General features: G+C 35.6%; 2 protein-coding genes across 4 annotated transcripts in view; both read right to left on the bottom strand.

Moving 5' to 3' along the window:
- Positions 1-2,212, bottom strand: part of LOC119779922 (collagen alpha-1(XIV) chain) — a 281,288-nt gene extending 279,076 nt beyond the window's left edge. The window contains exon 1 of the mRNA XM_038279773.1: positions 2,090-2,212. The gene's annotated coding sequence lies outside the window, so the exon portion shown is untranslated. The remainder of the gene's footprint in view (positions 1-2,089) is intronic.
- A 15,472-nt stretch (positions 2,213-17,684) lies between these two features.
- LOC119779897 (DEP domain-containing mTOR-interacting protein-like) lies at positions 17,685-21,514 on the bottom strand. 3 transcript variants are annotated; one of them, XM_038279744.1, is made up of 6 exons: positions 21,480-21,514; positions 21,268-21,324; positions 19,213-19,371; positions 18,858-18,928; positions 18,525-18,629; positions 17,685-18,443 (listed from the first exon to the last, which is right to left on the bottom strand). In XM_038279744.1, exons 2-6 carry the CDS (start codon positions 21,284-21,286, stop codon positions 18,285-18,287), a joined length of 513 nt encoding a protein of 170 aa, XP_038135672.1. In that variant the 5' UTR covers positions 21,287-21,324; positions 21,480-21,514; the 3' UTR covers positions 17,685-18,284. The 3 variants fall into 3 exon arrangements, with proteins under 3 accessions (XP_038135672.1, XP_038135671.1, XP_038135670.1); XM_038279743.1 differs by lacking the exon at positions 21,480-21,514 and adding an exon at positions 21,451-21,477 and having other exon boundaries at positions 21,268-21,359; XM_038279742.1 differs by lacking the exon at positions 21,480-21,514 and having other exon boundaries at positions 17,686-18,443; positions 21,268-21,473.
- Positions 21,515-23,566: the final 2,052 nt, after the last annotated feature.

The following is a 23,566-nucleotide window of genomic DNA, read 5'->3' on the forward strand; positions in this document are numbered from 1 at the left end:
TATGATTATATTTGATTTAAAACAGTATTAGTTTGAATCCTATACATAAAAACCTAGTGCAGTGGAAAAAACCCACAATGTAAAAATGCTGAAAGTAAATTCACAGCTGCAAACCCACCTACTCACTCTTGTATATAAACCAATAATATGGTAAAAATTGGACAATTGCAAATAGGAAAAAAGTAGGCAGGTTTCCATTTTTAAAGCATTTACATTTCAGAGAATTTTGAACAGTCTGTATTTTTGTCCATTTTTTTTACAGTTACATCCTTAAGGCTCCTATTTTAAATCTCTATTAGATTTTTGCACCTAAAGACTGAAATTCTCGGCCATTCTCCTGCAAAATATCTCAGATTCAGTAGGATTGACCAAGAGAATTTTAAACTTCGCCACAAATTATGAATTGGATCCAAATTCTGTCTTTGACTTAGTCAATATAGACAATATGAATACATTTAATCTAAATTACTCCTGTGAAGCTCTGGTTAAATGTTTGGTACCTAAAACTCTTCCTCTTCCTCAATCATCTTCAGACATCTTCCAACTTCAGAATGGCTTTCCTTAATAAGGAGTGTTCTGCATGTAGCTCCATCCATATTTCTATCAAAGGATCTTAACGTCATGATGCTGCCATTATTATTGTGCAAATAGATTAGAATGTTTAAGTTATTTTTCAACTAACATTTTGTCTTTCTGCCACATGTTGCGTAAGACTCCTTAATGGTTTGTGGAAAAAAGCAAATATTGCCTCCTAACGATGACTTATATCCTGAAAATTTTCCATTGAGACCTGATTTTTAGGGTTAAGAATACAACTGTCAACAGACTCTCCCATCTTAGCTGATGATCTCTGTTGTTTCTATGACGGCGCTTAGATTTATTATCTCCTTACAAGGTTTTTCTCACAGTCCCGAACACACATGCAAGTTTATGGTTGTAACATAATCTTGTGTTTTTTAATATTCCGAGGCGTAAATACTTTTGCAAGGCAGTGTATACATCAAGTTAAAACACATAACTAGTTACTGGGTTGATCTAGATGTGCATGTAGCAGTTGCAAAAAAACTCTTAATGTAGCAGAAAAACTGATATATATACACAATACATTCAGAATATGATCAATACACATGGTTCAATTTAAATGTATAAATCATGTTTATTTTAACAGAAAAAATATGGTTTGAACAACTATCACTTCTACAAGTTTGTTTGGGTACTACAGTTTTCTTCTGCTAAGCCTAAATTTCAAGCATCGATTCTAACCAAGTCCAGTAAAAAGTTGGCAACTAGTTTTTGATTTGAAATATGATGAAATATAGCCGCAAGAAGCAGAGAAAATATGCAAGCTTTATAATTTTGCTGGGTCCTGTGATCTTAAAATAGGTTTTCCTTCAATCATTATTACTCTTTTGTCAAGAAAATTCTTGAAATGAGGCGAGGAAGGTTAGATGAGCTGGCATGGAATGAGCTTCATGCAGTCTTCAAGCTGCATCAAGCATGAAACGTGTTACTCCAGGGGGATAGAGGTGCAGCAGCACACATAACTGTCACCTTAATAGCTGCTCTTGTTACTGTGATTAATGCCACTAACAATGTGCAAAGAATCAATTACTCTCCAGAAGTAAACCTTGAGTTATCTACATGCTTTAGAATATTGTTTCTGTCAGTATTAACCGTGGCAATAAAAGCAAAGTTATGATTCCAATTATCTCACCTCTGAGGCACCTCAAAAAAAGAGAAAAGGAATAAAAACAGGGATCACTGGAGGCATGCATGTTTACAAGCAAAGCTTCCAAAGTTTGAACTTAACATTTTGATATCATTAAATGTCATAGATGAATAATAAGTAGGTGCTGTTTCACAACTGGATGAACGTGGAAAATCGATATAGGTCCCCCTGCTCTTTGTTTTAAATCAACAAAAGCAGCAGGATGTGTCCTAATTGATTTGAGCGCAGGTGAGACCTGCGTGTCTCTGCATCAGCAGCGCAACTGAGAGGCGCTTTAAGGTGACAATAAAAAGGTTCCCAGGCTGCGCCCTGGGAGCCCAGTGTGCAGGTGTGTGCAGCATCAGTGGGGAGCAGCTTTACCTTCTCAGATCATATGTTTCCCGGTTCAGTCGCCTCCCGTCGGACAGCTCAGTGACAGGCTCGCTGGTCCCACACCGACTCTCCGTTTCAGTCCTTTCAACAACTCTCTGCTGTCAACCTGGAGTCAAGTTACACTGAATAACACAGCAGACTACCGGTGGCTGATTTCAAAATAAAATACCAAATAATATTCAAAATATCTTTATTAACCTCATTCATCATTTCCCTTTTTAGGTCTGCGTAGATCCCTCCCAAACCCACAACAATGCAGAAATGGATATTAACACATATTCTCTGCAAGATGTTACTACTTTTAAGTGCATTTCAAATATATGAACTCATGAAATTTCATAATGCAGCTTAAACCATGAGTCAAAATTGTCTATTTTTATTATTGATTTATCGTTTACATATAAATCAGTGTATACTCACAGAAAAAAAAAAAAAATTAATACTCCGGGTGTGGTGCAAAGTCAGTGGATAGTGATTTCAACTTCCCACACAGATTATGTTGTATTTATCTCAGATGCTATTTGGACATTAACTCATTAAACTTTATATCTACAGCTGATACTTTGGGGGGAAAAAAGGAAACAATGTGTGAGCAGGTCTGTTTAGTTCAGATTATCAGCACAACAACAATTCAAGAAAATCAGACATAATTCTTATCCTAAAATTATACAGAAATATATGTTTCTTACATACCAGTGTGTTCAAATCACATAGAGGTTATGACCAATTAAACAAAGCTCAGTTTTATTATTAATAGGAAACAGTCTAACTGATCCCGTCAAACTGGTAAAAAGATATATGTGGAAGGAAGCATAACCAACCCACTCGTCAATGACCTTGCAAGACTCTTTTCCAGAGCACGCATGTGGTAACAGTGGATAGCAACAACTCCAGGCTCAATCTGAGGCCATTGTCAGCTGATAAGGGTTTTGAGAAACTAATGGTGGGTTTGATTTAGTTCACCAATTTGCTGGTCTGCCGTCATGAATGGCCCTTACTTGCAAGCAGGGCCGTGCAGAGACCACTAAAGGGGCAGGTGCTCAAAAAAAAAAGGGCACATCTTATCGCATTTTAGGACAGAATATTAACAAAGTCACATAGCTTTCAGAGTTTAATGAACAATGATAAATTACAAAATTGTGAGACATACAATCAAAGCTAAGGGAAATCTCTACATATAACATAGAACTATGCATATGTAAAATATTTTATTAGTAATTTCGTTCTGCAGGTCTATTTTGTTATAGGAAAGTATTACAATATTCAAACCTGCAATCTAGCCAAAGATGTAAATCAGAGCTGGACCACCAGACATATTTTGTCTTTACAGAATTAAACTGTTAAAAATGCATACAAGGGCACAATGCAACTTTTTAGTGTACTGTAATCTATAAAAAAGAATGTCTGCCTGGTTTGCTGTACTGACAGTGGATATGGAGACGGTCCATTCAGAAAAGCAGAGCTGCTGCATCAAACTTTAACATGGAACTGCAGAAAAAAAAGAACAAAACAAACATTTTATTAATGCATGTCACCATGAGAAAAGCCTACTCTGTTTGTGTCTTAGTGTATTTTGTAAGTACCTATATACATTTTCTTCAATCTTTCCTCTTCGTTTTTTTCTTGTCAGTTTCTCTTTTCTTTTTTTCCTCATTGTCTCATCTTTTCTGTGTTGAGTGAAGGTCAATGTCTTATTTATTTCAGTCTCTTGCCTTTCTTTTTCCCCCAAACTAAATCCAAGATTATGATCCAAAAACTTATTTTCCGTCATGGTGATTTAACAGTTTAAAAACAAATTTCCAACTTTTAAGCATTTTTGCTATTTTTGTTCTCTTTTGTTCACAGCAGCAGTTTTCTGTTAGCCATGTCTTTAAAAATGTTAATAACCTCACTGTGAATGATTGGCACATCCTTCTCGATTGCCAACAAAAGAAGGTCTGACAACCGATCCTCCTTGCATAAGCTGCGCAGTTTTGTTTTCACCAGCTTCATACATTATATCTATCATATATCTATCATGGTAGTTCTGGATGAGTTCTCCTTCAAGATACATTTACCTAATGCTAGAATAAATGAAATGTACATCATGCAGCAAAGGAAATTAGAAAATCAGACATATATCCATTATGGAGATGATAGGTTTTTGACGGGCGATGTGCCCCTATTGCATAAGTAATACTGAAGAATGTCCTACTATCATTAACGACACAGGGAAGCTTTTTAGTTATCTTGCTTTGCTAGCAAAGTCATTAGCTAGCAGCTAGCTCATAGCACAAGAACAACAGCCTAATGTCTATATGATAAAAATACTGAATCGATAGATAAGAACAGCTTTTCCTCACCTGGCTGTCTCCTCCTGCTCAGTAGTTCTTCAGAGAAAGGAGTGCCGCGTCCTATACTTTCCTCCGTTTAAACCGCTACTCTTTGCTAAAGTAGAGAAATTATACAACGTTCAAAGGTTTCCGTTGTCTGACAAGTAGGAAGCCTACTCCAGTATTTTCACCAAAAATTATGTTTTTTAATTCACAAAAAAACTGTTCTGTAATCATTACAGAACAGTTTTTTGTGAATTAAAAAACATAATTTTCAATGTAAAAGACTAAAAGCACAGAGTAAACAGTGTTTTAGATCAAACAATACTGCATCATCCATGGGGCTCATTTGGTTTCACTTACATCTCTATTCAGGTTGACATTGGAGAGGCGGTGCAGACTGAAGACATAGCCATCCGTCCGATCATGGTTGATTTTGCTTAGGGCCAAATGAGCAGCGGCCACAGTGTAATGTGGAATATTCGCTACCTTTAGCTCCGCAGTTAGCCGCCTTATCTGACTGTGCGAGAGGCAAGTGCGTCGTCACCGGCAAAAGGTCAAAGGTAACAATGTGACCGGAGGGCTTATTGTATTGTTTTTCTTGCCAAAAAAAAAGATAATAATAATAATTTCAGTACATGTGTCAAATAAAAAAATAAATAAAAAAAAAAGGGACCAAAAGGGCACATTGGGATCATGGAGCAAAAGGGGCAGGTGCTCAAGCCCCCTTAGCCCCCCCCTCTGCACGTGCCTGCTTGCCAGTAAAAACGAGTATAAATATAATTTTTAGCAGGTATAAATCTCCCCTTAAACAAAAGCTATTTTACAATTTTTTAGAAAAGAGTTATTGGCAACATGTTGTCTTGCCTATTATAAGAACATTTGTGACATATAGGATTGTTAAGTTGGTGAAATAGAGTGTATACAGAGGTACCTTTAATTTTTCTGTCCAAGAGCAAAGAAACAAGGCTAGGACAATGAGGCAGCTGTATCACAAAAATGAAGAGCTGAACGGAACAGAAACCATTTAACATCATTTTTGCTGAATTTCCATACAGAAAGTTGGCAAATATTTTAGCCCAACCTGATTTATGGTTAGGCAATGATCATCAATGTTGAGAACTTTTATTTTGAAATGTATATAACTGTATTTATTTATTTAAATATTTCTGGCTAAAAATATATATCAAATGCAGTACTTTAAGCTGATTGTTTCTATTTTTCCACGTGAATCCATCTAGGTAAATTACATTTCCACCCAGAATAACCCAGTTTCTCAGGGCTGATCTTTCTAAACATTTCCAGAACTTATCTTTTAATTTGAAGAGGGAACTTGCAGATTTCCCTCATCTTACTGTGGTGCTTTTCTGCCCACTTTACCTGAGCATGAGTCTCTACTCAGTTGAGACTTGCAGCGGGCTGATGGGTGTTCCCCTCCTCATTCACCATCCACCCCTCAAGCTACTCATTCCTTTCACTCTGTTTAATGCAAGGCGCGGCTGCAGAAAAATGCCTTTGAGTGGCAGGCAAGTTCAGCGGCTGCAGGTATATAAGATGCATTTCTGTGACCCCCTGGCTGTGTATGTTGCTCTTCAGGGGCCCCAGTTAGCACACCTCAATCTTACAGGACAGGTGCTTGTTGTAAATCAAAATTCATTCAGAGTATGGAGACACTGTGGTATTTAATTGTTTATATATTTGTCTCAGGTTTATAATGAAAATAAAAAGGAACATGGCAGAAAAATAATAAAAGTGTCTAAGATAAGAGCAAATGAGTTTTTTCCACAAATAACAATAATTCAGATAAGATTTAATTCACTGCAATGGCCAGCATAATCAGTTGCGGTATAAGTAATAAAAAAAACGTATGCACCTCATCTTTACAATATATGCCTTTTTAATGCTACTGTTTCTGTCTCTCTGTTTAGTTATACAACTATATCTGTATTTCTCAGGGCCGTGCAGAGACCACTAAAGGGGCAGGTGCTCAAAAAAAAAAAAAGGGCACATCTTATCGCATTTTAGGACAGAATATTAACAAAGTCACATAGCTTTCAGAGTTTAATGAACAATGATAAATTACAAAATTGTGAGACATACAATCAAAGCTAAGGGAAATCTCTACATAGAACATAGAACTATGCATATGTAAAATATTTTATTAGTAATTTCTTTCTGCAGGTCTATTTTGTTATAGGAAAGTATTACAATATTTAAACCTGCAATTTAGCCAAAGATGTAAATCAGAGCTGGACCACCAGACATATTTTGTCTTTACAGAATTAAACTGTTAAAAATGCATACAAGTTCACAATGCAACCTTTTAGTGTACTGTAATCTATAAAAAAGAATGTCTGCCTGGTTTACTGTACTGACAGTGGAGATGGAGACGGTCCATTCAGAAAAGCAGAGCTGCTGCATCAAACTTTAACGTGGAACTGCAGAAAAAAAAAGAACAAAACAAACAATTTATTAATGCATGTCACTATGAGAAAAGCCTACTCTGTTTGTGTCTTAGTGTATTTTGTAAGTACCTATATACATTTTCTTCAATCTTTCCTCTTCGTTTTTTCTTGTCAGTTTCTCTTTTCTTTTTTTCCTCATTGTCTCATCTTTTCTGTGTTGAGTGAAGGTCAATGTCTTATTTATTTCAGTCTCTTGCCTTTCTTTTTCCCCCAAACTAAATCCAAGATTATGATCCAAAAACTTATTTTCCGTCATGGTGATTTTACTGTTTAAAAACAAATTTCCAACTTTTAAGCATTTTTGGTATTTTTGTTCTCTTTTGTTCACAGCAGCAGTTTTCTGTTAGCCATGTCTTTAAAATGTTAATAACCTCACTGTGAATGATTGGCACATCCTTCTCGATTGCCAACAAAAGAAGGTCTGACAACCGATCCTCCTTGCATAAGCTGCGCAGTTTTGTTTTCACCAGCTTCATACATTATATCTATCATATATCTATCATGGTAGTTCTGGATGATTTCTCCTTCAAGATACATTTACCTAACGCTAGAATAAATGAAATGTACATCATGCAGCAAAGGAAATTAGAAAATCAGACATATATCCATTATGGTGATGATAGGTTTTTGACGGGCGATGTGCCCCTATTGCATAAGTAATACTGAAGAATGTCCTACTATCATTAACGACACAGGGAAGCTTTTTAGTTATCTTGCTTTGCTAGCAAAGTCATTAGCTAGCAGCTAGCTCATAGCACAAGAACAACAGCCTAATGTCTGTATGATAAAAATACTGAATCGATAGATAAGAACAGCTTTTCCTCACCTGGCTGTCTCCTCCCGCTCAGTAGTTCTTCAGAGAAAGGCGCGCCGCGTCCTATACTTTCCTCCGTTTAAACCGCTACTCTTTGCTAAAGTAGAGAAATTATACAACGTTCAAAGTTTTCCGTTGTCTGACAAGTAGGAAGCCTACTCCAGTATTTTCACCAAAAATTATGTTTTTTAATTCACAAAAAAACTGTTCTGTAATCATTACAGAACAGGTTTTTGTGAATTAAAAAACATAATTTTCAATGTAAAAGACTAAAAGCACAGAGTAAACAGTGTTTTAGATCAAACAATACTGCATCATCCATGGGGCTCATTTGGTTTCACTTACATGTCTATTCAGGTTGACATTGGAGAGGCGGTGCAGACTGAAGACATAGCCATCCGTCCGATCATGGTTGATCTTGCTTAGGGCCAAATGAGCAGCGGCCACAGTGTAATGTGGAATGTTCGCTACCTTTAGCTCCGCAGTTAGCCGCCTTATCTGACTGTGCGAGAGGCAAGTGCGTCGTCACCGGCAAAAGGTCAAAGGTAACAATGTGACCGGAGGGCTTATTGTATTGTTTTTCTTGCCAAAAAAAGAAAAGATAATAATAATAATTTCAGTACATGTGTCAAATAAAAAAAAAAAAAAAAAAAAAAGGGCACATTGGGATCATGGAGCAAAAGGGGCAGGTGCTCAAGCCCCCTTAGCCCCCCCCTCTGCACGTGCCTGGTATTTCTGTAAAAAATAATGTTGATTTAGTTCACTTTTTATGGGCTTATTGGATATACTTAAATCTTTTTTTCTGGAGAAATTTCCCTTTCTTGTGCTGATTTTATCCCGTTTCTGAAGACATAAAAGGTAACTGCACATCTAGCTGGATCTATCTTAAATTTGATCATTATTTGGCTTCAAGCTGATGCAAACGCAACATTTAAGATGTGACAATGTGTCAGAAAAATAAAAAAAACTCATGCTCATGAAAGCAATGTTTAATCTCTGCTGAAAGTTATTTTTTAAAAGATCATTATAAGCAAATCTCATGGGAATAAAAATCTAAATTAGGATTATATCAGAAAATGCAAAACTATTCTGTGACTTCCCTCCAAGAACCAAGTTAAGAATCTGAAAGCTATTTGAGCTCTGCATAGAAGTACCCTTCCTGTGACTGGTCTAGAAGAAGTCTAGGTTGCATACCTAAACTTAAGCAGGTGTTTGTTTAACATAGTAAACTAACTTAGAACCGGCATTCCCGCCTTGTGATTTACCAGCTGTATGATGTTTTCTCCCTGTATTTATTCTATTAGCAGCTGTTTAATGATAACACCCTGTGTTATATTTTTCTACATAAAAAAGTTAATTATCTTCTTCAAAGGCAGATGATCGCCCCTGTATGTCATGAGTTAAACAGCTTTAGATATTTGAAATGAAATAGTGCAGAGACCACACAGAGCTGCGGCTCTAGATGTGCAGGTGTTCTTATCTTTAAGATACTGCAGAGCCTTGAAAGCATAATGGGCCCCTGTCTGCTAAGGGGGAGGGTTAAGCCTAGCTTTGCCTGAGTTATTATGGGTTTGTTTGCCATGCATGTTGCCTTTAACTTACAGACATAAAGGATTCAGAAGCCTTTTGCATTATCATATTAATTATTACTATATGTAACAACAAATTTAGGAGTTCCAATCAAATGATGAGCTGCATGCCTCCCAAAATGGAACTTAAATAATCTAGTTGCCATAGATTCCCTCAACAGTAACTTATATCCAAGCCACTTACATTTACTTTGCAGTAGCCTTTAAAGCTAAAGCTACAAGAAGATTTTCTGCTAAATAGGTTGAGTACAGGGGCAGTCTGCTTTTATTTTTTCAGGGGTCACTGCAGTGAGTCAAATGTCTCCATCATTACAGGGGCAATAAAGAAAAGTTGGATTTCCTCTTTTTAGATTTGTTTCTTCAATGAAAAATGCAACATTAAATAGTAATAAAACAGAATGGCATAGAATCAAAACAAATTCTATGAGGTGGTTATTGAAAGCGGGTGGTATACCTCTGCTCATATTTTTAGGTTGCAAGATATGTCCCATGCATTTTAAGCTGTGAAAATGGGTTTAGGGAGATTAATATATTACTTTTTATATCAACATTAAAAGCAGTCATGAAATTGGATTTAATGATCCAATCATCTGCTTTTTTTTTTAGCTTCATGCATTCATGAAAATAGAAAGGTGGGATTTCTGTTTTCATTCTACTTATTAGAAGCTTTTATGAACAACCTTAGGATTTCAGTGTGTTATATAGCCTACATTGTTTATGTGAGACAGAGTGAGAGAATTAATAGAACATTTCTGATAAACTAGGAAGCTAAAGCCAAACTAAAACAGGATTTCTATCACTTCTGGTTTCTGTTCCATATATGCTTTTATTATAAAGAACAACAATAACTAAAAACCGCACAGGGTTTCCAGATCTCAACAAAGACATTAAATGATTAAATCAGGAAAGGAATAATGTAATTAAGAAGGACTGAAGTCTGTGAAGGTATTCGTGCTCTTTGAAAATCAATGCCAAGTTGCACTGAAGGTTTTATACAATCTTGTGCCCGGTCATGTTGAATTCATATTCTGCTTGTCCATTGAGCTTTTTGATTTGATTTGTCTTGTTTTATCCAATAGAGGGCAGCAAACAAACAGTTTAGAAAACAGCTTTATGAGCTATCCACAGTTTGCTCAGTGTTAACTTTGACCAAAACTTAAATGCCAGAAAAAAGACAATCCCACTCAATGAACTTTGTATTCATTTTGGAATGTAATGTGGTTTTGTTTGGTTTCAGCAAACTGCACCAGTGCACCAATATGAGTGCAAACCCAGGGCATGTTTTATTTTCCACATCACGTCACATCAAACACACCAACTTATGAATAATTCTGGAAGCTTCTCTCCTTGATCTCTCCCTGATTGATTTTAAATTAGTTTTTTTTTTTTAAAGAAACACTGAAATACAATAAAGAACTGGATGATGTCAAGACATTCATCTGATTTCATAACTTTATCAAAGCTGAATAAGCCAAAAACTCAAAATTATGCTCTCTCACTATAAGGGTCGTACTAAAATGAATTAAATATGGTTTAGAGTTATAATGCATATGTGAAAACACCATTTAAAATGCATACACTTATTAATAAGGTGGTGAAACGTAAGCATGATTAAAAATTTGACATAAAGATTTTGTGAACGTGTAAATTTGCTGATTTAAAACCTTAGAAAAACAAGCAAACAACAAAGGTTCAGTTATATCCGCAAACAATAATTTTATTAAGTTATTCTATTTACATTATTCAAGAAATAAAACATAAACACATTATGTGAGTCAAAAATAAAATCATACAAAATAATACAATCTAAAGAACATAATATTTGTAGATAATATACAATTTTGAATTACATAAATTATGCCATACTGTATTTTAATGAGTTTTTGAAATACTTAATGGTAATGAAAATATGATATAGATACGTTATTAACACGTTTGCTTAAAATTATATGCACAACAAATATCAGCTAAGCTGTGTGGTAATATTGTCACCAATGGCCTACCCCTAGAAGTCCCACTAAGGATAGAGATTTTGATAAAGAAGTGTCCTCAACAAAGGGCTCCTTGCATCTTTAGGTTTTTTTGTTCTTTCTTGCCCTAAAGCACAAGTTTGTTTAATTGCGTCATTTAAATGCGACACAGCAGCTGCATCAGTGACTTGTTTACATTTCATTTATCCTGCTGTCCACTGCAATCACCGCACCACCAGTTGATTTTGGTGTTGATGCCAGAGTGACCAAATTACTTTTGAAACATATTTATGGAGCTGTAACCACACTGCAATGTGTGATGTTGACTCTGTTGTGATGACCTGTCAACCCTTCAGTCAGGTTTGGAGGTATTGGGCCGAAAATATATTTTCTGTCACTTTTCATTTTTAATACCATTTTTTATTCCTGCAGGGTATTTACTCTGTCGTTTTGGACAGTATTTCCAAAAGTTTGTACTCAGTGAGTTCTTACATTAAGTTTTTATGTGAGTACAATAACAAAGTCTTTTTTTCTCACACTGCTGTAGTTCTTTTTTTTCTTTTTAAAGAAACTCATCTGATTTGCATGATGATGTCTCAGCTGTGTCACTTTTTAAAAAAACTGTTCCGCTGACCTTCCTCTGTCCTTTCATTTACATTTTCTTTTCATTAGAACAGTGAATTTATTAACTAAAAATCAATAATAGATCAAAGCTGTACCTTTCCAGAAAGGCGCTGAGGAAAATGATTTCCATTCAATTAAAAACCATCACGAATAATTCATTGGGCTATGCTGTTCAAAGATACTTTTATAACAGGAAATGAGGGCTATTCATTGTGCACCATTCATTCAAATCCGTTATTATCTTTACATATTACATCTGAAAATCATTTTAATTTGTTTTCAACCACAGCAGCATGTGTATTTTTTAATGGACGTTTAGAAAAGTCTTATAAAGTATTTAAGGTATTCCTTCGAATATGCCTCATGTTTTTAGTTATTCTACACTGTCTGATATTTTTCATTTAGTTGAGTGATAAATATGCACAAGGTTGTAGGCGTTCATAAAAATTATTTATCGCAGGAGAATTGCAAATAAACACAGAAAAAGGATGATTTTTTTTCTCATATATTTTGTTCTGAAAATACCTAAAATATGCTTACAAAGTTGAAACAGATAATTACATATTGTGCACCTAACCTTTTTGTCTCATAGGGTGATATTAAATAAGTAAACAACATTATTTCATGTTGCAAAAAACAAGAATAATTCCTGCATTGGGTTTACCTGTATGTTAGCTAAATTCTTTTGGTTTCAGGGTTTTTGCTGCCTCCCTCACACACACAGTTTTTCTATGGGGCTGTAATCAGAGCATTGTGGTGGTTTCCTTCAAGGTTAATTCCACCTAACATGAAATGTTCATCTTCATTGAAAATTCAAAAGCAACAAGACAACAGAGAGCAACAGATCTGTAGATCAAGACCTTTAAATGTTCTTTTATCAAAATTTGTTTGAATGTTTATCAAATCTATATTCCCCCCCCCCTGTGGAGAATAGCTATGCTATATGCAAACAGCAACTATTTTCACTGAAAGAGCTTTATCTTTTATTACTTTCAGTTCTCTTACAAGCTGGACAGCGGCTATTTAGGCACTAATGTATATAAATTCATGAAAGCTCTCCAGTTCAAGAATAACTTATCTTGTCTCTAATAAGCAAGCAAGATCCTGAGGGCAGTACTGCATAAACAAAAAACAAAACAAACAAAAACTTTACATAATGATAATGTTATTTTTTTTATTGCGAATTAGGCAAAAGGTGGGCAGGTGGGGGAATTATTGTGTACACCACATAAAGGTGTACATGTAAATAGAAGCACTTGTACTTCCTGTGGAGGATGAGGAGAGCCCACCTGCCTCCACCCATCCTCCCGACCTTCTACAAAGGTACTATAGAGGGCGTTCTGACCAGCTGTCTCACTGTGTGGTGTGGAGGCTGCAGCGCCTCAGACTGGAAGAATGTGAGAAGAGTGGTGAGAACAGCAGAGAAGATTATCGGGGCTCCTCTTCCCTCCATTATGGACATTTCATTCCAGCGCTGTGTGTCCTGAGCCTGTATTATCATCAATGACCCCTCACACCCCCACCATTCACTGTTCTCCCTGCTGCCCTCTTTGAAAAGGCTTTGCAGCATTAGCTGCAAAACCAACAGGTTCTGCAGAAGCTTTTTCCCCACTGCCATCAGACTGTTGAGCTCTAAACTGGACTCTGCGTCATACTTGTAAACATCAAACTGCACTACCAACATGGCTGATTTTTTTTATAATCCCTTTAATTACAAAGCAACTCAATGTTCTACTGCATTTCAGACCATATTTATTTTGCACTGAACTGAACCTTTCCATATTAATGCCTTTTGCACCATTATTGTTTTCCTTTTTTCCTACACTGTTTACATTCTAATCACTGCTGCACTATATAATGGTAATTTTCATTTCCCTGTTGTATACACTCTGAGTGTACAAAATGACAACAAAGTTTGTATAAGTATCATTTTTATATTGTTAAATATATTAATATTGAATATACAATCATTATTTTCTGTTTTGATTTTTTTTCCTTTATTAAGATTCCCAAATCCTTCAGTTTCTAGGATCTGCTCTTCATGCTCCACACATTCATAATAAACATCAGAAAAACACAACGTGAACACAAGTTGTCACGCTTCAAGAATAAACAAATATATTTGTTCAAAATAAAATAAATGGTATATATCAAGACCAAAATACTGACGTCTGAAAATGTTAGTCTGAATTGTGATGGAAATCCGCAGCCTAACATTGGGCCACTTTCCTCATGTAGTGGAATGTGTCTGTACAAGCTGGAAATCAGAGTCACTCACCTGGGATTGCCGAAAAAAAAAAAAAAAATCTCAGCTTTCACACTTATAACAAACACATGTGACTGCGACACAGCAGAAACTGTGAAATTGTAATTTTGACACAAAGAAAGTGTCATCTCCAATCTCTCTGCAGGGCAGAGGTGCTTTTTGAATTAAAACAGAGTCAAAGGATAAAAGCTTTCAGAGTATGCACCGCTTTTTCTCTCTATACCTACCAGAAAATATTTTATCTTCTCTCTTTAGCAGCTTGCATTCTTTATACTCATAAACATTTTGGCCTTTTTTGATCATCAATCACCGGCACGATTCCCTGCAGACAGGAGGGAATGTCAGTAATGACAGTAATTTTGCTCTTTTTCTGTCCTCCTGTCAAGCACTGACATTTTCTGAAGGGTTCAGCAGTTCAGCAACAGGGCCAACTATTACACACACTGCATTCTGCTGGTTTATATGTGACACCCAAAGTTTATGCATGAAACACACAGAAATTTTAGATGTTAAGATTTCCCTATTCCTTGTTACTTTTTGCAGACCTGTTTCTGCTTATAAATCAAAAATGGGCTTATTAAGTATATGATGTTCTCTTGGTTCACAGGGCATGAAGGGTTATAAGAAACCTACAAAAACTGCTCTTTTTAAAGGACCATCAGGCACAAGAAAAATAAATAATAAAAAATAATAATATAAAGATAAAAGAAACTTAATGAACTCCATATACAAATATCAAATTCAGGGGTGTTAATTCAACTCACAGGGAGTTAAAATCAACACTAACACTACAATCAACACAAACTTAAAGTGTCTACATTGGTCCATACCACACCAATTGAAAAATAACTTTTACGAAAGTGTTAACCCGTGACACTGTTTGGAAAACTTCTTAATCGTTGGAAGTCAAAACGTATCAGGGTTGAAATTATCTAAAACTAGAGGATATTATTAACTTTTGTTACAACACACTAGTGTTTATCATTTACCCATTTATGGTGGGAAGTTACATTGTAGCCACAGCTGCACAGAGGAATACTGGCAGTGTCTTGCCCAAAAGCATATCAACTCAGAAGGAAGAAGCTTGAATTCAAACCAATGAGACAAACTTCTACATCGTTCACTCAAACTCCAAAGTCTGCGATTGTTGTGTTAGCACATGTGTTTTAAGAAAGAAGTGAGATTTACTTCACCCGGCTTACAGAGCTAGTCCAGCATTAAGCAGCTGTTCCTAGAGAAAACAGGAGGTTAAACCTTTGTCCCAAAATACAAAATCCTCTCTAATGTTCATCTTCATTGAAAATTCGAAAGCAGCAAGACAAGAGAACAACAGATCTGTAGATCTGTTAAGGACCCAATGTTCTTTTATTAAAATGTGTTTGTTTATCAAATCTCTAGTTTCCACCTTCTTGTAGAGAATGGCTATGCTATTTGCAAACAGAAACCATTTTTAATGAAAGGACTTTATCTTTTATCACTTTTAGTTCTCTTACAAGTGGGACAGCGGCTATAAAGACATAAAGAAATGTATATAAGTTAATGAAAGCTCTCCAGTTCAAGAATAACTTTTGTCTCAATAAGCTAGTAATCCTGAGGGCAGTATGCATGAACAAAAAAAAAAAACTTTACATATTGATCTTATTTCTCTAATGCAGATTTAGGCAAAAGGTGGGAGGATGGGGGAATTATTTAGTATGTTCTTACTTAAGACAGTTGAGTCTGTTTACATGTACACCTGTATATAAAGGTGTACTTGTAAATAGAAGCACTTGTACTTCCTGCAGAGGATAAGGAGAGCCCACCTGCCCCCACCCATCCTCACCACCTTCTACAGAAGCAACATAAAGAGCATTCTGACCAGCTCTCTCAATGTGTGGTGTGGAGGCTGCAGCGCCTGAGACTGGAAGAACAGCAGAGAACATCATAGGGGCTCCTCTTCCCTCCATTATAGACATTTCATCCCAGCGCTTCATGTCCTGAGCGCCAGAAAATGTTCCTAGGGGTACACAGGAAGATACCTTTTTGCACTGCTAGGTGGCCAGTAATTAGTACACAACAGGTTTGGGTCCTTTTACACTGATTACCAGTGTATAACAGGAAAAATAAAATAAATGAATCATTGTTTTTTAACCCCCTTAAAATACAAAGGTTTGTTTTGAAATCTTAATGTTGTAGCTAATAATGACCAGCAATTCAAGGTGAAATCAAACTGTTTATAGAGGAAAACCTAATATTTTTTCATATATTTTGTATGGCAGAGTAAAAAAAAAAACTGAAAAGAAATGACCTGACCCAACAACTACAGCTTAGCCCATTCTGCCACCTATTGGCAGTAAAGCATAGACATCTTTATTAAATTAAATACTGAATGGTACTTTATATGGAGACTATGATCGATGAATGCATGCCAATTTCCTGTATTTATGCGTACTGTTTTTTGCTAAGAAAGTAGTAAACATCCGTGTGAAACTAATCATTCCTGTTTTGGGGTTTTCATATTTTCATATCAAAGAAAAAAGGAACAATTTAAAATGTTTTTACATGTCAAAAAAAAGAAAAGAAAAAATACTTTAATATCAATGATCTCCATTAACCTACAGGGCATAAATAAAAAAAAATAAAAAAAAAATAAAAAACATTAATACACAAAATACAAGTGTAATTTTCCACAGGGTAACATATACATGAAGGTTTATTATCTTAAAACCGTTCGAAACTACAGCACCATTCCTACAACTGATACACAAATTAAGGCAACACGGTCAGAAAGGCTGTAACATAAACTGGTAAAATATTTACATTTATACAGAGTAAAGACACAAAACTATACAATAGAAAAACTGATATAAATCTACAAAATGTCAATAGAAGAATAGAGTGTACAAAAATACATAAAAAACAAAACATTTGTATTACAATCCTTGTTAAGCCGTTTCTCTGCCTGACACATGTACTTGACACTTCTAATTTCCTTTCTGGGAAGCAGAATTAGGTGGATGGAAAGATAAACAGTCACAGGAGGTCCTATAAGGGTGTATTTCTTGTCAGACATGTATGCAAGTGAGCAGCCCAGTGGAAATGTCCCAGCTGTTCATGGTTTGTTTGTAAAAGGACAGATAGTAAAGTGGCCGAGGCTAAAGTCCAAAAAGATCTAGGAAAAGGGAGATCTGCATCTTCTTTAACCCCTAAATCTTTATCTGATATATTACCCTGGACGCAGAGGTTAAGTATTAATATGTGGGAAAGTTCTTGAAAAAAAAAAAATCTTGAAAGTCCCTTCTTAAATTAAAGATAATTAAATGTTTCCAGAATGTTTGTGTCATTAGTAGTTCAGTTTGGTTGTCTTTTTAACGTAAGTAGGTGCAGTTGGATCAAAATGCACACCTAAACAGGTATGTTGAACAAGCTACAGAAAAAAACTTCCATGAAATTATCTTTTTTACTGGTTACATGTTTAAAAGTCTTTATATTTTATTATGTTATCAATATTTTTTTTGAATCATCTCAGAGCACTTTTTTTGATAATCAAAATTGAGATAATCTTTTGAGCTGAAATCAAAATGTTCTTGTAAAGGCGGCCAAATGTCAAACATCCTTCATATCCTTTCAAAACCATTTGAAGGCTAAATCTTATAACCCTTATCTTCTTGAAACCATAAATAACAATGAACTGGCTGTTTGTTTAAATTATATGACGAATATTATTCAGTATTTTAGTTGTTTCTGTTAACTTTAATCTCCTCTACCATAAAAAAAAAACTGTTCTGAATATTTAGTAGGTTGTAATGACAAACTGTTCCTGCAAATAAAGATTTGTGCGTTAGTTGAGCTCCATTTATATAAATTAAAATTAACCTTCCTCCAGAGTTTCCCTGCTTTCCTTCTGCCTCAACTGTTTGACATCTCCACTGTTTAGCTAGATTTCATTTTTCCATCCTTGCCTCAGTATTTAAGCTTCTATCATATCATTGCTCCCTGCTGGATCCCTCCTGCCTAACACTGCTTGTGCTTCACATCCCACTGGAGCTTTTTCTTTTTTCACTTTTTGACCACAGCGGGTCTCTGCCCTTTGGTCCTTTTCTAACCACATAACATTTTCAGAATATGAACATTAGATTAATTTATATCGTAACAAAAAAACTTCTAAAAACTATTATTCAACTTGATTTCTCCCATTTGGTCCGTTTCCTCCATCACCTCCATCACCACAGTTCTGGGTCCGGTCAGGATCAGGTGGCTGACTGTCCGGTAGTCCAAATCCAGAACATTGAGACCATTCACAGAGATCACAAACTGCCGTACCTGTAAATATGGATCTGATTAATGGTTGAAATAGCAATAAAACCCTCTTAAGAAAAGGAAAGGCTGTTGCTTTTATTTAACCTTCATCCCAGCAGCAGCGGCTGGACCAAAAGGCTCCACAGCTTGAATGTAGCACGGTTGCTTTCCCCTGACCACGAAGCCCCAGCCCACAGCATCCCCCACAATCTGCAGGGAAGCACAGGCAAGGATTTTAACTTAATGAGCTAAAATCTAAGCACATATCACAGGGAAAAAACATAAAACCATGTTCCCCCTTTGCACTTGTTAAAAGATAGATCTTTTTGAAACATAACCACCTTTTATTCAAATAACCAAAGACAGATTTTAATTAGCATCTGATCTATGCAGATGTTTTAAAAAAAGAGTTTTAATTTGTGTAAATGAAAGACTTACTGTAAATGTTTTCTTGATGTAGGGGCCTCCTGGTGATATAAGTTCCTCTGTGCTGACTGGTCTTTTCAGGACTAAAACATACAGAAAAAAGTAAATGTAAGAAAAAAAATTTAAAGGGGAAAGAAATACGGATGAGAAAATATGCTTTGATTTCAAGTTACTGACTTTTTTTGAGAGAAACATTGTCAGAAATTCTGAGACATTTTATCCTTGCTAGAGATCTGCTAAATGTGACAATCTGATTAAATGAAAATCACATTACTTCTTTGCTGTAAAATTATTTAAATATCAGAGATACGACAACCATAGAAATAAAATGACTCATGCACTGTAGACTACATGACATACATTATACCTGATTTAGGGCTGGAGAGTGTCAGGGAGGAGAAGGAACTGCGGCCACTTGCTGTTCTTCTAGTGTAAATGTTTCCATCGCTGCTGCTTCTTAGCCGCGGTTTTGCTGGACCAACACAGCTTCCACTCATGGCAGCTTTTTCATTCTTAGAGGCACTGTCTAAGAACACAGATATGCACATAATAGGGAACTTATTGATTAACATAAACATATAGATGTGTTTTTTTTTTTTTATAAAAAAAATTATATATATCTTTTTTAAGCCACAACTATGATCTTCTAACATAAATAAAGTCCTATTTATTTCAAAACACTGGTTATTGATTATTTATCATCTTTAAGATTGGTATTTTGGTTTGCGAAACCACAACAATGTAGAGAAAAAGTTTCATCTTGCTATGACAGTATGTTATTTTGATCAGCTCACCAACTTGCCTGTGACCTCATAATATCGGACCCTTTTGCTAATCACCTTTCCTAAAATGTACAACCGTTTTTTTTCTGAAAATATACCTTATACTGTCCATTATGTTTTACCTATATTAACTATACCAGGACGGTTGAATGGGTTTTCGTCCGTCTTAGATGCTTCATGGAACTAGCAGGTTCCTTTCTGGGACTTTCTTGGATATAAACTGGTACTTCTACTTGCTGGGTACTTCAACAGACCCTACCAGGTACAGTCCTGTAACACGAATGTTGATTTCCAAAACTAACCAAGTTGCTTTCTCAATTTTTAGTGTTTATTCTTTGTGGTTCTCTAGCATTAAGATGTGAAATGTCTGCTGAATATTTGTTAATCTGCAACTTTAGATGAAGTCCCTGCAGGATATATTTTAGCACTTGGGCAAATACGGATACAAATGTTATTGGAAGACCTGTTATGCAATTTTGCTTTTAACTGGGCTCTATATAAGGGAACAAATGGAAACAAAGGAGCAATCAGTTGGACTTGTTAAGGATTTGGAGCGTTTTGATATTGACCCTTTACTTTAAAAACCTATTAATCCACAGTTACATTTGATTCCACCTTTACAAAAGGAAATAAATTATGAAGATCGGTAAATAGCAGTCATGTTGTTGACTGCTACAGGAAACAGTTTAATGAAAAGCCCAGTTAAAGTTTAATGTAAAGGGGCTGTCCTTTTGAGATTTCCAAAAGATAATTTTGTTATTTTTATATATATGCTTTAATCTGCTGCTACAAGAAACAATCGTTCATACATTACTAACACTTTTCATCTGTATTTTGCTTCACATACCATATTTAGTTCACTAGATCTACATTGCTGTTCTATCAGTGCAACCTTCACACTTTTGTAACATGCAAAACTTCAAAAATGATTTATTTAGTGGCTTCTAACATGCTGATTATGTTTAGACATACTTTTAACAGAAACCTTAACTATACCTGGGACTTACAGAATGATGGTGGTCCAGATATTGAACCTGATGCCCCCCCTTCCTCTCTTATTGGAAAAGTACACCAAGTACTGACACTAACGTAATAAACATTGTTTTTTGATGCTTAATGAATAACTGGAGTACAGAGATTATTACTGCAGCAACACTTCCTGTGTGTCATACTGTGATATTTAGATTGTTCTCTAAAGTTTGAGCTGAATATGAACACTTTGCTGTGATTTTGTGTGCATTAATATGGCTTCATACTACTTATTTTTCCTTGTATTCTTTGCTTTAAGCTGTACAAACCATAACTAAATTTTATTAAGTAATTTTTTTTTTCATATCCAAATCATAACTTTTTTGGTAATTCAGGAATGAGGTTCAACATTGGCATTGCTAATTCTATTACTCTAACTAAATTATACTATTAAACATCCACTTTATAAACCATTTACATTTGTTTAACTCATATTTATACCTGCATTATGCTGCATATATAAGTATTTATTGAAGTGGAAGGAATTTAAAGCAAAACCTGGGTTTAATCAAATCTTTGGACCTCTGTAAATATGACTTTTGATTATGATATAAGACAAAAAAAAGTCAATGCATTTTTGAAATATATAAACTAAATGAAGTAGCTCTTACCTGTTGTACGAGGCCCCATCTCTTTTCAAATGCTCATTGAATTAAGTACGAAGATGACTAATGATAAATGTGATAAGGGAAGAATTTTAATTCTTCCACACAAGAAAACAACCAATGTTACCAGCTTTTTAGATTCAATGCTGATTAAATTCAATTGTTGAAATTTTTTCATCCAAATCTCACCGAGTGTTCCCAAATAAGTCTTTACTTACGATGCTCTTTGTGTTTACAGCTAGGGAAGTGGTTGGAAAAACGCTTGTGGGTGAGCTAAATATTAAACCCCAAAGCAAACAAATCGGCTGTCAGCAGAAGGAGGTGGGAGGAGACACATCTATTGTAGAGATTTTTGGTTCATTACACTAATGTCTGAAATCTCAAAATTTAACCATTGATTTGTGACTGTAGAATGACTTTGCTAATATTCTGCGGATCCCATTTTAAAGGACAAATCACTTACATTGTGTAATCTGGGCACAAAGTCGGTCCTCGAGGGCTACTGTACTGGAGGTTTTTGTTGTTTCCTTGTTTAAGCACAGCTGATTTTCATTGATAGCTGATTAACAGCCTTTTGCTAAACTGCAATCATCAAAAACAGCTGTGCTGAAGCAGGGAAACCTCTAAAACTTGAAGGACAGTGGCCCTTTAGGACTGCATTTCGGCATGCCAGGTGTTACCAATACTGTGAATTTTAGGCTAAAGCATGGTTGCTATGCAGAGTACAAGAGGGTAACAAGTGGAGAGGAAAGGGGAAAAACAGTAACACAATTCAAGCTCCATTGAATGAAATGGATGGAGAAAAATAAGTAAAGCAATCAGCAGCTTTAAATAAATATGTCTGTTAGTTTTATTCAGTCATTCTATATAAAACAAACCTGATAAAATATTCAGCACAATTAAAATATGTATCATCTTTTTTCTTACTATATAACATTCAATCTGACCAAACCCTTTTTTTATTCAATCATTCCAAAATGCTTTAACAGTTCGGGGGATATTTTCTTTTCTTTTTTTTCTACACCAAACCCACAAATTAGCAAAAATGACCTGTTGAAACAATCACCACCCGAATACCCAGCCATCCTAGCTTCCATGAAATGAACAGCTGAAGCTGGAATGAGGGTCCAGCGTTTGTTTTTTTTTTAAATTGTCATTACACTGTCACATGTACAGAGCACTCTCTGCATTTAACCCTTCCCTTTGGGGCTACAGTGGGCTGCTACCCAGAGTGGCAGTCCTCGGGAGTGGGGCTTAAACTCAGAACCTCAGGATTTCGAGCGCATTGCCCTAACCACTAGACCACCACTCTCACAAAGCAGGCATTAGCATGAAGGGTCTTGCTTAAGGACCCAAACTGGCAGCTCAATCCCCCAAGTTGGGATACGAACCCAGGCTTCCTGTTTGCAGGATGGGTGAGCTACTGTATCCAGCTCAGCTAGCCAGTCGCTATACAAAGAATGTCACCATCAAGAATAAAATAAGCCCTTTAAGGACATGGGCTGAAAAGCCAGTAAGAGAGAAAATAAACAACCATTTTGAAAGACACACAGAAAGCAAGATTTCAGTTTCTAATTGTACTCAGGTGCACATCAAGTTTTCTACAGAATTCTCATAATTACATTTGGAGGACAAAAGAAAGCCAAATTAAGAAGTAAGCTAAAGGATTATGTTTAGTGGGTGTCACTAAATAGTTACAATATTAGGGAGGAATATCATGTGGGAGTTTTGAAACAACATCCAAATGGGATTTCAGTTGGAAGGTTAGAGCAAATTAGGTTATCCATATGGATAAACACCCTATATGTAGAAGCAATAAGCCAGAATTACAGATATAAGATTTTGGAAGTAAATCCAAACATTTGAAGAAACAAACATCATTAAGGATCTATCTTTATCCTGCATTTAGCAAAAAAAAAAGATATTTATTATTATACTGTATAAAACAGACCGAAATCAGGAAGTTACATCTAACATCTACATGGTTTGGAAAGTGACTATGACTATTTAGCATATTCCATTTGCTGTTTTCCATTTCAGCCTAAAGCTGAGTCAAAAATGCAACGTGGCCGAGAATGACATCAATATGGAAACATGCTCCTGTGATCACCATCATCAAAAACATCAACAACATGTTGCAGACAGAATAAACATGCCACTGATAACGACGCATTCTATTCTGTCTACATAAGGAGCATTCTTTACTCTCCTGATCAATCAGCGTAGCTTTTTCAGTAACTGATCATGAGTTTAACAGCAAGGCTGAAGATAAGACAGAGAGAGGAATTCACAACAAAACAGGAGG

This window comes from Cyprinodon tularosa, unplaced genomic scaffold, assembly GCF_016077235.1.
Source record: "Cyprinodon tularosa strain WSP-4 unplaced genomic scaffold, ASM1607723v1 ctg153, whole genome shotgun sequence".
Classification (NCBI taxonomy): Eukaryota; Metazoa; Chordata; class Actinopteri; order Cyprinodontiformes; family Cyprinodontidae; genus Cyprinodon; species Cyprinodon tularosa.